This window comes from Ruditapes philippinarum, unplaced genomic scaffold (genome assembly GCF_026571515.1).
Source record: "Ruditapes philippinarum isolate M1 unplaced genomic scaffold, ASM2657151v2 ctg5423_1_1_1_1, whole genome shotgun sequence".
Classification (NCBI taxonomy): domain Eukaryota; kingdom Metazoa; phylum Mollusca; class Bivalvia; order Venerida; family Veneridae; genus Ruditapes; species Ruditapes philippinarum.
This window is the reverse complement of record NW_026863764.1, coordinates 42,542-60,293: the sequence shown is the minus strand read 5'-3', so window position 1 is coordinate 60,293 and position 17,752 is coordinate 42,542. Positions and strand designations below refer to the sequence as shown.

General features: G+C 33.2%; 1 protein-coding gene across 1 annotated transcript; it reads left to right on the top strand.

Moving 5' to 3' along the window:
* Positions 1–808: 808 nt before the first annotated feature.
* On the top strand, positions 809–12,669 carry LOC132723266 (ganglioside-induced differentiation-associated protein 1-like). The gene is made up of 6 exons (XM_060707944.1): positions 809–965; positions 2,224–2,416; positions 2,839–2,853; positions 7,437–7,569; positions 10,961–11,202; positions 12,138–12,669. The coding sequence occupies exons 1-6, from the start codon at positions 900–902 to the stop codon at positions 12,482–12,484; spliced, it is 996 nt and encodes a 331-aa protein (XP_060563927.1). The 5' UTR covers positions 809–899; the 3' UTR covers positions 12,485–12,669.
* The last annotated feature ends 5,083 nt before the right edge of the window (positions 12,670–17,752 follow it).

The window sequence follows — 17,752 nt, the reverse complement described above, 5'->3', positions numbered from 1 at the left end:
TAAAAGCAAATGTTTCACTATATCAACATGTCATGCAAAAATTCATTCATGACTTTTTAATATTTGTTAACGCGTATTAACAAAAAATACCTGAACTTGGTCTTTTTGAAATTCATCCCAAATTTTTCATTCCAGTGTGTGTTCTACTTTCAGTATTTATATGGGACTTGAAATATAACTACTAAGTCCCAGGTATAAATAGAAACCTTTTTTTTTAGTTGACTTGAAAAATCCATGTAATATTACTATATTCGTCCCTTTTGTTGCTATTTTTATATACTGTTTGTATATTTGTTACATTTATAATAATAAAACACAGACTTTGTTCATTTTGACTACTGTTTTGTTTATTCCAAATAAAATACATGTAATATTCTAATCTCTAGCAAGCCTACCAAAGTTCATGATGAACAATGTCTTTCGTCCGCCCATTCATCCTGTTTTCAATCTAAATCTTTCTAACACATTTCTATTGTTTTGTTTTTATCAATTGAAAATTTATGGAAAATGCCTATTGTAGACCTATCCACAACATTTTTCCTGAACTGTCAGACATCTATATCAATCAAATGAGTTTTAACTTACAAAGGAATTATATTTAAAAAAAAATTAAACCCGTTCCAGCTTTTAAACTTTTATGAAATGCATTTAGATATCGAGGAAAAGTTATTCTGTGCTATTTATGTGATTCTTTCACTATCTAATATAGATTCAATGTACGTGAATATATGGAAATTCTATTCATGAAATGTTCTCTTTTTTCTATAAGTTTGTTATTGTATGTTTGTGTGTAAACCGTACTGTTACCAATGATTATGTACAGCTTTCACACAGTGATAAAAATATATATATTATAATGCGTATATTGAGGTCATTAGGCTGAATTATAAATTTTGGAAATGGCGAACATAAAAGATAAATCGGTTATTCTTTATTATTTTCCTGGATCTTATTATTCCCTAAAGGTAAGAACATGCAATTTGTTTCTTAAATATTCAATATAAGCAATGCTCTCATGGTAACTGGCATATTCAAACTTTTGACATTGAGATGTCTCGTTTATACTCAGGACTACACTAGTGTAACTGGAACTGTGATAACCAAACAGTACAGCCTATTACTAGTATCCGGCGGCACAGATGCACTGGTCATATGGGTAGAATGAGTTACGTTCCCTGTTGTCACAATTTTAAACCCCGGGAAAAAGTAACCAATGATCGAGCATCTGAATATGATATTTCTGCCGCTTTCCTTTTCTCTGCCGTCACAATATGAAAACCCCAGCAAAAATGAGCCAATCAACGGGCATGATCTTGAGTGCGGGTAACTGATACCTGCACTCCAGTAACCGCACTGAGCATGTATATGTATACGACTTAACTCTGACACTTTTTCAACAGAAAGGTCCCGAAACTATGATACAATAATTATAATTGTTGGTATTTACCAATTAAGAAGATTGATTAACATTTAGGAAATTACTATGTTCTTGAATGAATAACATAACTAAGCACCCTAAATACTTTGGTGTTACAGTGAAAAATTATATTTCTGCATGTGTGATAGAACATGTCATATCCTGTAAATCTAGTATTAAGTTGTACAAATTCAAGAAATCGTAGCCTTCACACATTATGATTTGCTTGTACATTATAAGTTTTAATTGGTGTTATACTTCAAAATCCTCCTTACTAACCGCATGTAACAAGTTCGCATAGTATAACAAATTATACATGTAGTACATTTTTAAATCGTGTTACGCTAGATATTGTTACAAGGTGTGCTGGTCTTAATTTATAGTGCTTTGCTCTCACCAATTAGGGAGAAGGATGATATCTATGAATTTTTTTTTAATTTAACCTAGATTTTTTAATTCTTCAATGAGCTAAGTGCATGAAATACATGTACGAGTATATTGCACCTTTAATTTTCTAGTCAAGCAGTCCCAGGTAATATGAAGGTACGGAAGCTTCTTGGTGCCACTATTAAAATTCTATAAAAAGAAGATAAGTCCTATGTAGGAGTAAAGGGAAATAACTACTAAACTGTAGTTTATTGCGCTTCTAGATGCCAAGAAGCACAGGCCAGAAGAACGGACGATGACTATCACAATATTTCGGCGCGAGATATAACGAATGTTTTTACGTTTAAATTGCAACCGTCCGCTGATATAGATTTCAAGCCGAATGTTGTTCTTAACACACATGTTATTTTTAAATATAGGTTCTACATGCACTTTATGAAAAGAACATATCGTTCAAGAAGATGCTCATCGTAATTGTAACTGGCGAGCAAAATGAAGACTGGTATTTGAAAAAGAATAATATGGGGGAAGTTCCGTGCCTCGAAATAGATGGAAAATGTACAGCCGAGTCAGAAGATATCATAAACGTCATAGATCAAACATTCCATACGGGTATGTATAGCTGTATTCATAAATTAATCACCAGTTTCGTGTATTAAAATCTAATGATAAATGTAAGAATCTGGAAAAAGGATGCATGTACATATGATACTGTATAAAACTACATTTTTATTTCAGGGCGTACTATTCTATGTCACAACACCACGAATGTGCGAAAAATTCACGCATTGTATAAAAAGATATACATCCAAGAAAATTCATATTAAATAAACCATTAATATCTCAAAATGTTCTCGCAATTTCACATCAGACAATGTTGCTTTGAATGTCAGTTGTTTGTTCTAGAACTGGTACATCATAGTAATTTGTACGCCGTGCTTAAATAATTATTTTGAGTCGATTATTTAAATTGCCATTTTAGAAGTGAGGAATGAAGTAAAATGATGTACATATTCTTTTTTTTTATTTTACAGGTCCAAAACTTGTACTTTGAACTTTTATTTTCAAATTCTAGGCCTCTGAGAGGCATCAGAACACAACATATTAAACATGAACAAATGACGTAATACAAATTTGCTATATAACATGAACAAATGACATGATTCAAATTTGCTATGACTAGATAAACAGAAAATTATCATATCAGACTAAATTTGAGAAATATCAGACAAAATTTGAGCAATATCAGACACTGAGCCATTTCTAACACATAGGAAAATTTGCTATATAACATGAACAAATGACCTGATACAAATTTGCTATGACTAGATAAACAGAAAATTATCATATCAGACTAAATTTGAGCAATATCAGACAAAATTTGAGCAATATCAGACACTGAGCCATTTCTAACACATAGGTGATAAAAATACATGTTAGCCTTAAGAAACATAATATTATACTACACAATACTATTTACTATCAAAATGTATACATATATTACACAACCTCGTTTATCATTTGAAAACATGCATTACTTTCCTGCAATAAACAGCAAGTTTAACAAGCTCGTTTTTGTCTGTACTATTCATTAGCAATGAATATTTCAAAGTATTAGGATTACTAGTATATCTTACTGAAATATATTTACGACGCTCCTGCTTAAAAAAGTCACACACAAACAGGTAATGAAATTCATCCCTAAAGAGTTTGTATTACATAAATGACATGTTCTTTCATCTCTCGGGATACCAAAGAATCTCCCCTTTTCTATAGGTAATCTATGGTTCGTACATCTGAACTTTAAAATAGCATTAGACAAATGGTAAGGCAAAGTATCTAGATAATTTTCAAAAACAAAGGAATCTTTGTACATTCTGTAATTAAGGCTTTTACTGGACTCAGCCACAAAACTATGCCATTGTTGTAAATATTGATCTCTCAATCTAGTTTTTAACAATGTTCTTGAACAATTGCTGTGAAGAAGGTATATTATACATCCAGTAATTTGACATGCCCAGAGAGTCCAATAAATTGTGTACATAATTGATCCAAGGTAGTTTTACATTGTTATCATCACTATACAACTTATAAGAAACATTATACAATATATGACATATTTTCTCAGGTTTAGCATTTAAAATTCTATTCCAGTAACATAAAATATGAGCCTTAACATGAATAGACAAAGGTAGCACCCTAGTTCACCATATAGCATACAATTAGGAGTGCTTTGTTTTAACGAAGAATAAGTTTATAGAATTTTTAACTGAAATTGATCTATCAAGTCTAAAATTTTCAATTCCCCACACTTCACTTCCATATAACAAAATGGGTGCTACCATTGTATCAAACAAATGTATTTGCATACTAATAGGCAGGTTCAGCCTTCTAGACTTTACTATTACAGAGAACATTGCTTTTCTAGCTTGTTGTAACAAATATTCTTTTGTTTTAGTAAATTTACCATTATACGAAAACTTTACGCCAAGATATGAAAAAGAGTCGACTACTTCTAACATATTACCTTCAAAAATGAAATTAGGAGCATTACGAATACCACGTACATTTTTACAAAATACAACAATTTTAGTTTTTGCAGGATTAACTTGGAGACTCCACATATTACAGTAACTACTCATTGCATCAAGTGCCTTTTTGCAATTCATCTGCAGTTTCAGCAAAAATTACAGTGTCATCAGCATAAAGTAGTATGTACAATTTAAAATAAACCTCAACATCGAAGTTACTCAGAGTATCATTTACTACTGAAGATAATGAAACTAGACCATTATAATGTTGTGACAAAAAACTGGCTTAAATCATTCAAAAACAAAGAAAATAGGACAGGCGAAAGATTTTCACCTTGCCTAACACCTGTATGGCTTGTGAAAAAAATCTGACATTTTACTAAAGGAGTTCACCTGAACACAAGATTTAGCTTTTTTATACATATCATATATTATTTTTATACATTTACCATCAACATTATTACTTAACAATTTTTGCCAGAGTGCAGTTCTATTAATGCTATCAAAGGCTTTCCTGTAGTCAATAAATGAACAATACAGTTTTTTACCTTTAGACAAATACAGATCAATTAACATTTTTAAGGAAAAGATGTGATCTGTTGTACTATAATTCTTTCTGAATCCAGCTTGCTCTTCACACAATATATTATTATTCTCTAAAAAATTATTGAGTCTAGTATTAAGAACATTCGTAAAAAGTTTACCAAAACAGCTCAAAATTGTAATACCACGATAATTGTCTGGATCAGAAACATCACCTTTATTCTTATATATTGGCAAAATAATACCCTTACTCCATACTTCAGGAAATATTCCCGAGTCTAAAAATGATGTTAAACAAATAGCAAAAAATTTCATACATATTATCTGGTGCATATTTCAAATACTCGTTTAACACATCATCAAATGAAGATGAAGCTTTGTTGTTTTTAAGTAAACGAATGGTTCTTCTAATTTCCTCTACTGTAAAAGGTTTGTCTAAATCTATATTATTCGCAGATACATTTGAAACATTGAAATCATCTGGTGCGTCATTCGCTATATTTTCATTCAACTTACTAAAATGTTCATGGAACACTTCAGTGGCAATATTATTAACAATTTCTTTTTTATTGTTACTGTATTTGTTTAACATGCTCCAATACGCCTTTGGGTCTTTGTTTTTCAGCCCTTTAATTTTGTCAACAATTGCCCTCTGAAAATTCCTTAACTTTTTATTAAGTTTTTTCTTAAATTTTCTGCTAGTATTAACTAATATTTCTCTATTTCTTTTGGAAGGGTTTTTACGAAAAATATTTTTACACTTGTGATAATCAGACCGTGCATCTATACACTCACTATCAAACCAAGTATTTGATGGCTTTCTAGGTTTACTAATAACATGCCTTTTCTTAAACAAATTACAATCTTTAGCAGCATCTGTTAAAATAGATGTTACCTTCTCAGTTAACTGATTAACAGAGTCATCTGTATACTGTTGATTACCAAAAACATCCTTAAGTACATCTAACAAGTTAGAAACAACATCCGGGTCAAATTTATCTCTATAATCAGTATTTGCCTCGGTTATCCATATAGGTTTACAGTAGAACTCATCGCTATTACTGTTAATATCAATACCTGCATCATCAGTAATATCATTATTTGGTTGGATACCCAAATTAAGACAAAACTCTATAGCACAATGTACATCAGATAATATTGGATCAAATTGTAATATGTCAAACCTAGTGATACAAGAAAACAATTTCCCTGACAACAGTAAGTAATCAATTAAACTGCCATCGCCTTTAATACAAGTATGTTTACCAATATACGCATCAGCTCCACACCTTCAATTGGCGATAAAAATATTCAGCGCCTTACATAGGTGAGTAAGTCTATAACCAAAATTATTGCATTTTCTATCCATGGAAAAACGTTCTATAGGAAAACCTAGATCGCTTAAATTATTTAACACCATTTGTTGCACAGTAATATCATCAAAATTATCATCCGAGATATATTTATCATAGACAGTGGAATCGGTAAGAACTCCCGATCTCGCATTGAGGTCACCAACTATACAAAACTGACAATTAGCATATTTAACACTTAAATCAAGAATGGTATTTTCTAAACTATCAAACAAGTCAATAGATGATCCATACCTAGATCCTTCAGGTGGTATATAGGTATTGATAAATATTATATTAGATACATTGCATTTCAGGAATAAAAAATTTTCTGTGCTACAATCTAACAGAGTAAAATTATTTGCTACATTTTTCTTAATAAAAATTCCAACACCACCGGACCTATTTCTACATTTCTCTCTGGCTATTTGTAGAAAGTCAAAATCCTTGAAAACAATTTGATCATATGCATCAAGCTTAGTTTCACTTAAAAACAATACATCATATCTTGATACAAAAGAAACAAAATCTGGGTTTTTCAGCTTTGAGATTAACCCACAAACATTAATAGAGCAAAATTTTAAACTGTTACTATGATCATTAGTACAATAAAAGTGATCATGGTTTATAACATGATTTACATCTGACGATGTTAAACTATCAACTGAAAAAACTTTAGAACTGTTAACAAGATTAACATTTAAACTATTATTGTCAATTTCACTGATGACAGAGTCATTGTTAATGTTCTGTGCCTCTCCGTGATCCTATTCAAAGGCCTGCAGACCTAACCTCGCGTAGTCTACCTCCATATCAAGCTTGAATAGATCTTCTGGTGAAGAAATTGTATAGTGATTATTGTTAAAAGTACAATGGATATTTCCATCCCTAGTATGCACCTTGGAGACCGCTTTGTTCTCTTTGATGTAGTTTAAGAGTTTCATAAGCAAGGGAGACATATCCTCAGTAATAAACACCCCAGAATACGTGGCGCTGAGAGAAACACGACTCTTCAATGAAAACAGCAACCGAATAGGAACCCTGGAGACAAATCTAACCAGAAATTGAGATTTGGAGCTGTTAGCAGCATGACACGTGCTAATATCGGATACATCAAATGGTGAGATATCGCTATCCAGGTTTTCCTCTAGAACACTAAGTAATGATTCGTCAATGGACCCGTCCGTTTTGAGATGCTTTTTGTACCTGATGTTGATACGGCGGTCGGAAATGAAGTTAGGGCTTTCCGGCAGTTACTTCATGACATTCATATTGACGTCATCACCTATGGCGTATTTGCGAATCGAGAGTTCCTTCTCGACAGCAGCTTCGTGGATAAGTAACCCGCAAAAGTAACCGCTAGGGAAGAAATAAGTAGGTATTCTTTCAGTCTGTGAGGTTTGAATCTTATAATGTTAGACATAGACATTATGTAAGTATGTATTTCATGTTAGTGTTCATCCGTGCTGTTCTACAGAAATTAGAAACTTCGAACGGAGAATGTTTCTAATTTCTGTACAACAGCTACGGATGAATACTAGCTAACATACTTTGTGCCAAGCTGGCTTCATGAATATTCACTTTGTACGTCACTACCTGTCTATTTTACGAACGCGGTTCAATGTCAAAGTACTATGAAAAATAGTTCTAAGGCGACTATGACCGGGAGTTGATATAGTATTGAGTACTATCGACTGAAGGTTGCAGGTTCAAATCTTAATGTAATGAAATATTATTTTTAGCTCGACTTTTTTGGGGAAAAAAAATAAATAAATAAAAACACATACGGTTGCTTAATAAAAAAAAAGCCGCGTTATAAAGGTGGAAGCAAGAACAAATCCGACTGTATTCGTATTGTTACAGTCATGCCGGACGTTTCCGTTGCCGTCCGCAAACTTAACGTTGAGCATTACTTTTTAAGTTCTTGGTGTATTGTCTTCATTCTTGGCCACAACAACCATTGGGACAAGACCTTCAAGTATACTAGACATACCTTGACCTTCATTCATAAATGACCTTGACCTTAAATGTCAAATGTCTAAATTTTTATGTTTTCCTGATTTTTGTTTTTAGCGACTATTTATGGGTTTTTTTTAATGGATTGTTTTCAAACTTGAACATAATAATCTTTTAGGATATAGATCTAAATCTAAATCTGTTAACAGGACAAACCTTGACCTTCACTCTTAAATGACCTTGACATTGAAGGTCAGATTATTGAAATTTTCATTTCTTTGCTGTAATTGGCTATAACTGATTATTAATGAATGGATTGACTTCATATTATAACAGACAACATTGAAGATAAGGTCTTCATGTATATTTGGCTCAATTTGACCTTGATTTTTTATGACCTTGATGGTTAAATTATTAAATTTTCGCTGATTTTTATTTGTTTGGGTCGTCAGATTTGATGCTGTTAATCGCAAATGCCGAAAGTAGTCCACTTTTTTGAAGCGGTTACTTCCCTTTCTATGTACACTAACGCCTAAAATTTCAGAGGAGATCACTACGTAAAGATGGTCAAATGACAGGTGCATTAATTTTAAAGCAAATAAGTTCCCGAATGGTCGAAGATTTCTAATATTGTTTCATTCTTTATAGATATACATGCTTATAGTAAGCTCCATAATTATTTACATGTGCATTAAACAACAGTTAGCGTCGTTACAACCCCTAATTTAGAATAATATGGTTTTTCTTCAGGCCGTAAACATATAATTTTACCGTGGCCGAGGGGTTTGCGCGCTCTAGGCAGCAAGAGATCCGGAGTTCAAATCCCAGTTAAGGCAACTCATTTTTTCAAATTGTTTAAGTCAAATACACATTGAATTCAATATCAGTGTTTCAATTAGTCTTATAGCCAATTTACTACAATTAAAACGCTGGAAAGCATTGGTGGCACAATACAAAAACAAATTGGTTTATAATCTCACAACCATCACCTTTCTGACATTCTGAGACCCAAACAAATTCAGCGCCTTCTGTGCTTTGATTTCTATAATTGACTGTTACTTGGTATGTAATAAAATTAATGGATTATCTTCATCTCTGACCAAAAAAACATAATTTTGTTATTTATGAACGGATTTTATTTATACTTGGACAAAACAAGACTTGCTACCAGACAAACAAATTGAACAATTTAGACGTGACCTTGACCTAAAATTGACCTTGACTGTCAATGTAAAATTGATGAAATGCTCTTGTTTTTTTCTGTAACTGGCTATAACTTTGTAATTTATAAATGAGTTAACTTCCTATTTAGACACGATATGTTTAGGTCATGACCTTCATTTATATCAAACTCAAATTGACCTTGACTAATGTAGGCTTTGAAGGTCAAATTATTTAATTTTCACTGATTATCGTTATAATTTGTTGTAACTTGGTAATTATTCAATGGATTATTTTAATACTTGGACAAAACAACCTTTTGGACAAAACCTTCTTAAAGGTTGAACTGACCTTGACCTTAAGCTTTAAATGACATTTAACATCAAGGTCGAAATATTGAATGTTTGTTAAGTTGTCATAATTTTGTTATTTTTATACGGATTTGATCCATACGTGGACAAAACAACATATGTGACGAAACAGACACGTGGAATAATTTAGTTATGATATTGGCCTTTAAATGATTGAATTTGAATGATTATATTTTCTTACCTTTTCATTTATTAGCTCGACTTTTTTTAACAAAAATAGAGGTATTGTTACAGTCCTGTCGGCGTTGACGTCCGCAAACATGTACCTTGATCATAACTTTTTTAAGTTCTTGGTGTATTGTCTTTATATTTTCCAAAACAACCCTTACGACAAAACCTTTTAGTACACTAGATTAACCTTGACTTCATCTGCAACTTTGTTATTTGTAAATGGATTATCTTAAATCATGACATTCTAAAAGATTGAACTGACCTTGACCTCGAGCTTTAAATGATCCTTACGGTCAAGGTAAAAGTATTGAGTTTTTGTTAAGTTGTCACAATTTTTTTTATTTATAATATATAATCCAATCACGATTTAAATAGAAATTTCTTAAAATGTAAACAGGTACAGTTTGGGCATTCAGAGAAAGCGTTGCGAAACTGACGACATTATTAGAAATGTAAAGAATATATAATGAAATAAAAATGTGTTATATGTTGATCCATATATTTTAGCCACATATTCAAATTTTGAATATTTCATAATCATAGTGTGTTTAAAATAGTTTGATTTTTATATGCCCGAAAGAATGTCGGGCATATTATGTTATACCCCCTGGCGTCCGTCACTATTACCTTAAAACTGAAAACAGTTTCCGGAGCATTACTTAAGTTCCATGTGGCCCACAGTGTTCAAACTTCATAGGATGAATGTCTATATTGGGTAAAATACCCCTATTGATTTTGGGGCCACAAGGTCAAAGGTCAAGGTCACTATTACTTTAAAACTGAAAACAGTTTCCGGAGCCTAACTTATTTCTATTTTGCCCACAATATTCAAACTTTATAGGAGGATTGCTATTGGATGGAGGTAATACTTTATTTAAGCTATGTAATGTCTTAAAAATGCTTCATCCTTAATAAAAAAAAAAACACTTTCGGGCATATAATGCTCCGCCTAACGGTGCTCTTGTTTAAAATATAAGATAAAATAAAATAGAAAGGTTATTTGCACATGCCCGACTATCTTCTGTGCCAAACGTGCCGATGTGAAGTTGGTAGCGTATGCACATGTCATAGTGTGAAGTCACGTGCTTCTCTAATAATTTTTGCAGGCAAAAGATTTTCAGGAGAGGTAACTCATTTGATTAAGTTCAGTGAAAAATGTCCGCCGGAAATGAAAGAAACGATCAATGCAAAGATCGTCAAGGTTTCGAGGAAGCTTGCAAAAGTGTTAGATAGGGAAGAAGTCGCCAAACATCTGAATGACCTTGAGGTTATTTTTGACAGAATTGAAGAAAGATTGAACAAGACAAAACGAGGTAGGTTGTATTTCAAGCGTTTTATTTTATAATATAAAAGTGTCTGTTCATCTAGGATCTATTAATGTGTTAACGCTATCATGTATACACTGACACTTCATTCAGTTTTAGATTATTTCTAGTTATATAGGCTACAGAGTATAACAAATTAAACAATAGAGTGATAAATTGCAAACACATTTATAGCTAAATTATTAAAATGATTATACAGTATTAAGCTCTTCCTTTCTTTTTTATTCATTGCATAATTGAAATGATTAGTGATTGATATAACTTCATTTGTTATTATACCCCCGCACAACGAAGTTGTAAGGGGGTATACTGGAATCAGCTTGTCCGTCCGGCCGTCCAGACGTCCGGCCGTCCGAACGTCTCCCCGTCCGTCCGTCGGTTTTTCCTTGTCCGCCCAATAACTTGAGATTCCTTTGGCCCACAGTCTTCATATTTGGCATGGAGATTAGTCATGATTAGTAGATGACCCCTATTGATTTTGAGGTCACTGGGTCAATGGTCAAGGTCACAGGGGCCTTGACTTAAAAAACCTTGTCCGCCCAATAACTTGAGATTCCTTTGGCCAACAGTCTTCATATTTGGCATGGAGGTTAGTCATGATTAGTAGATGACCCCTATTGATTTTAGGGTCACTGGGTCAAAGGTCAAGGTCACAGGGGCCTTGACTTTAAAAAGCTTGTCCGCCCAATAACTTGAGCCTCCTATTTTGATGCTCTTTCTATTACATAACTTGCTCATGAAGAAAAGTTACTAAACCATTTATGAAAAGTAAAAATTAGCTGAGTTTTAAATTAATTACATATAATACAGAGTCACATATTAACAGTTGACATTGTATTATATTTTAAAGACATCATTTGACCTTGTGCTTTGAAGATATAACTCAACTTTGTTTTATATTTTGTAAACATCTTTCTTTTCAGAGCATGGTGATAGTGAGAGACTTGAAACTTGGTTATTTGGAACAGAATTTACAGCTGCCGACATAACTGCAATAGGCCTGATGATACGACTTTGTTTTATCGGTATTTCACCACGTTATTTCTCCGCCGAGAAACGTCCAATTGTACAAGCGTTCTACTTGCAAGCATTACAACGTCCGGCCGTGCAGACGATATTAGAAGTCATGGATACTTCAGCTGCTGTTATAATGAAGTCTATTTTGACATTCAAAGCATTAAAGTTCCTGAAACTAGCAGCGACTGTAGGAGTTGTTGCTCTCGGATATGTTGGATTTAAACAGTTCATGAAAAACTCAAAAACATCATAGATATATCTTGTTTGAAAAAAAACAACAACAAGACATTCGTGCACCAAAATAAAATACCAGACAATTTTGATCAAAATAAAATATAACAGTAGCCAGACAGGGTAAATTTCCTAATATCACCAAATTTCCAATCACTATGTAATATATACATTCATTTTATTCTTTCAAAACAGTGAGAAAGGTGATATTGTTTATTGTTACTTGTTTTAAACCCGCATATAAGAACGATACAATTACGATTTTTGACATGATTTTTTGAATATTTTTCGGAGGTTTGTGTATCATTTGATGTAGGTCTGAATCAATAACATGATCAATTCCAGATCATTCACTATTTTCCAGAAAAAAATATTTTTATTGCGTTTATGACCCAAAAATGAAAAGCGATGTTCAAAACGCTTTTCGCGCACATACAGTAGCTTTTAAAATCGCACAAAAATTTTAATTCCCAGTACAATGTATATTATATATTTCTTTATCCTTTAAAGATTTTTCCATCTAAAGCTACTATCTACGGTGGCATAAAGGTGACATTTGTGCGTTTTAGTCGTAGCCACGAGATAATTAATTCGTATGCACGAGATACTATGTCGTGACCACGAGTTACTAAGTCGTGTCCACCAGATAATTAACCAATCAGATTACACTTTCTTTACATACATGAATTTTTTAATCTTAGTGAATTCCTATTTAAAGTTTTACACGCGACATTAATCTTCGAAAATACTCAAAAAACTTGAAACTTGATAGATCATAATTATTAGAAAGTCACCTCCCAGGGCCCTCAAATCAAACATTAATTTTGATTAAATTATTACCCTTTGTGGGGACAATTCTTTCATAGAATTGGTCAGTATGTACGTACAGCGGCCTTGTCTATACGATAAGTTGAGAAGGAATAAGTCCTGGTTTATTTTATTTGGTAGGGACATTGTCCATGACCAGTAGATATAATAGCCTAAAAGGATGTTTGAGGTCAAGGTAACCATGACACTTCATGTAAAATCCTTGTCTAATAATTTAGAAGGAATAAACCTAGAAAGATCATTGCACCTTATCAGTAGATGACACCTAATAATTTTGAGGTCATCGGGTCAAAAATCAGGGTCACAATGACGCTAAATGTAAAATCATTGTCCAATTACTTGTATTTATGGCACTTTGACAGGCAGGTTAAGAAGGGGCATCTTTGTCCTATAGTACATTTCTAGTTAACAAGGAATATTCATATACATAGTGTAATCTGATTGGTTGATTATCCCATGTGCACGACTGAGATAGATAGATAGGATAGGATAGGATAGGATAGGATAGGATAGGATAGGATAGGATAGGATAGGATAGGATAGGATAGGATAGGATAGGATAGGATAGGATAGGATAGGATAGGATAGGATAGGATAGGATAGGATAGGATAGGATAGGATAGGATAGGATAGGATAGGATAGGATAGGATAGGATAGGATAGGATAGGATAGGATAGGATAGGATAGGATAGGATAGGATAGGATAGGATAGGATAGGATAGGATAGGATAGGATAGGATAGGATAGGATAGGATAGGATAGGATAGGATAGGATAGGATAGGATAGGATAGGATAGGATAGGATAGGATAGGATAGGATAGGATAGGATAGGAGATAGATAGATAGATAGATAGATAGATAGATAGATAAACAAACACAATATAGATTAAAACAATTACAAATAAATAAATAAATAAATGAATAAATACTATATTATGTAAACCATGACATGTTCCCAAAACCAAGGATAACACAAAAAAGAGCAAGCTCTTATTTCCATTGTGGTCCTTAGCATTTGGTGGCATGACATAGAGAGGTATTTCATAAAAGAAAAAAATATCACAAATTATAAGATAAATCACATTAATGAAGGATATCATTTAAAATCATCACAATTTAAGATGTAAGGTATTGTAAATAAAAAGTCATTATCACATTAAGAAATAAGTATGTGCATAGTAAGAAAGGATTACATTAAAAAAATATCACAGTTGTTATGAGTACAGGGTGATCCAAAATATCTGATACCATTTCAGTGTCTTGTATGTTTTACATACATCACACGATTTTAAATATCAACACACATATTTAAACTAGAGATTTTAAAGTTTTATTTAACATTAAAGTCATTATGTTTAATAAAAAAATAAAAATGAATTTTACCAAACAAAATTTACATCAAATGTTCAATATGACGTCCATTTTGTGCTACTACGACGTCAAGTCTCTTTTTAAAATTTTCAATAGCGTTAACACACATTGCAGGTGTAATTTTTCTTATTTCTCTGCGAATGGCTGACTTTAGCTGCTCAAGGGTGTCTGGCTTTGGATTATAAACATTGTCTTTTAAGTGTCCCCATAGAAAGAAATCTAACGGACTTAGATCAGGTGAGTGTGGAGGCCATACTTTGTCTGATTTAAATGAGATAAATTTTCTGCCAAATGTTTCTTTCAACCATTCCAACACGTGTCCCGCAGTGTGTGGTGCCGCTCCATCTTGCTGAAACCATATTGTATTAATGTTAACACCTTTCCTTCGTAGGGCTGGAAGAAATTTTGTCTTCAAGAGAGAAATATATCGCTCACTATTTATTGTTTTGGTTTCACCTTTCGATTCAAAAAAGAATGGTCCAATCACACCAGTCGAACTCAACGCTGCCCATACCGTCACCTTGTCATCATGAAGTGGCTTTTCTAAGTAGAATCTTGGTTTCTCTTTACTCCAAACTCGACAGTTCTGCTTGTTTACAGCTGCATTTAAATAAAAATGTGATTCGTCTGAAAACCATATTTTATCAATTGTGGTTACATTATCAATCATCCAACGAGCAAACTCTAATCTGCTGTTAATGTCTGTTTCTTTCAAATGTTGCATAATGGATAACGAATAGGGAAACAAATTCAAATCAAAACGCAATGCCCTATGTACACTTCCATAACTAGACTTATTGGTAATGTCTCCAAGAACTTTTCTTACAGATTTTTGTGGTGTCTCCTGAATCACTTGCTGGATTTCTGCCACGTTCTCTAAACTGCGGCTTGATCTTGGTCGTCCACTGTTGTTATGTCGGCTATCCTCAACTGACCCAGTCTGCTTAAATCTATTTACAAGCCTATGCACCTGAAGCTTTGTGAGTTTATCATCATCAGGATATTTTTTCTGCATCATGCGAATAACTGTAACTGGAGACTTAGTCTCAAAATAAAGTTTAACTATTTCTGCAGCTTTCTGTTTTGACGTCGCCATCTTGAAAACAACTATTATTTGATGACGTCATCTATGACGTCATGACGTCAACGTTTTCCCGTAAATTAATTATGACAGAAACGTATGACAATTCTCTTTACAATGGTATATAGCACTTAATAATTGCATCAGGAATGACTTATTTATTCAACTTCAAAACAGTATCAGATATTTTGGATCACCCTGTATGTAAGGAAAGAACATGCCATAGATTACACTATTAAAAAAATAAAGTTTTTAAAGTCTTAATAAAAAATTTAAAACAAATATCAAAAAATGAAACAGTAAACCTGAGCCGAAAAATAATTCAATAAAAAAATGAAAACATAAAATTTTCTTGAAAGACACTTAGATGCTATTTAAAAAGTGACTTTTGATGGCTACCTTAAAACGATGAAATTTGTTAATTTCAGTTATGCAAGTTGGAAGACTGTTCCATAGTTTAGCACCAATAAAACTGAAAGACTTTGACCCGAAACCTTTAACCTTAGGAAGACAATACACTCCTTTAAACTCAGTCTGGTGCAATAAGAATGCATAGATTCCTGAGAAACAAAATAATCACTTAAGTACTCTGGGGCCATTTGGTTTTTAACCTTAAAAACGTGACATAACATGATTTGTTCAACTCTATTACAAACTGGTAACCAATTAAAGGATTTAAAATGGGAAGGGCCAATATGAACTCTGGAATCAAGGTTTAGAACAAATCTCATCATTTTATTTTGTGTTGTCTGTAATTTATTTTTCAAGACCTGAGTTAAACCATTATACCAGACACATCAGGCATAGTCAAAGTGGCACTGAATTAATGAATTGACTAGCAGTTTTTTGGTATGCTGTGTAAGGAAATCTTTCTTACGGTAAAGGAACTTTAACCTGGCGTTGGCCTTCTGAATTACTGAGTCTGCCTTGTAACCAAAGGACAGGTACTGATCAATAGTTACCCCAAGATACTTAATTATCTCGTTCTTATGAGTTAGAAACTCGTGGCCACGACATAGTATCTTGTGCGCAGGGCTTAATTATCTCGTGGCAACGACTAAGTAACTCATGGTCACGACATAGTATCTCGTGAGCACCACTTAATTACCTCGTGGCCACGACTTATTAACTCGTGGCCACGACATAGTATCTCGAGCGCAAGACTTAATTATCTCGTAGCCACGACTTAATTATCTGGTGGTCACGACTTAGTAACTCGTGGCAACGACATAGTATCCCGTGCGCACGAAATAAATAAAAACACACACATGTCACCTCTGTGCCACCGAAACTATCCACTACATTGCAGTTCGGGCGTTTTTGAAATGAAAAAATCAAATGATAAAATTTCACCACAGCCTTGTACATTAAATTTTATATGGAATTAGATGGTAAATACATGTCTTGTCCGACGGATAAACATCTATGCAATGTTTACCATGCTGTATTTGTAAAGCGTTGCAACGTTTTATTTTGTAAATTAAATATTTACTGAAATTATAAACACGTACATTTGTTAACTGTTTGCAGTAGATCGTTTGGTTGCAGGTAGAACAGTTGTGAGCTTGGTAAGTTTTTTTATCCTGTAAACGATTGCTGCACAATATATCAGAAAATTATGTCTATCACGATGTATTTTACAAAACGCGCAAATCCAATAGTTTTCAGTGATATTTTTTTTTGCATTTTAGCAATTACACGATGTAAACAATGATCAAACAGCAGCAGCTCTACTTATGGGCCCTCTCATCACGAGAAATACTGGAGACTGCAAGTTGGACACAACCTGGTCATTTTTGTGCCAGGACAAAACCACCAACTCGGTCCCCTCTCTCTCTCTCCCCCCCCCCCCCCCCGCTTTTCGCGCTCTTTCACAGGGTTTTTGGGAATGGGAGCATGAAAATTAATGACTGTTGTATCAGAACTTTCATTATTTGCGTCGAATTGTACTTTTTAATATCTTTTTTTTTTAATATTGTACACTGCAAGTCATGTGATTAAACATTAA

Coding starts and splice junctions, on each gene's coding strand:
- LOC132723266 (XM_060707944.1), top strand. CDS start 900: ATGGCGAACATAAAAGATAAATCGGTTATTCTTTATTATTTTCCTGGA. Junction 966..2,223: donor GATCTTATTATTCCCTAAAG/GTAAGAACATGC, acceptor TTTTAAATATAG/GTTCTACATGCACTTTATGA. Junction 11,203..12,137: donor ATTGAACAAGACAAAACGAG/GTAGGTTGTATT, acceptor CTTTCTTTTCAG/AGCATGGTGATAGTGAGAGA.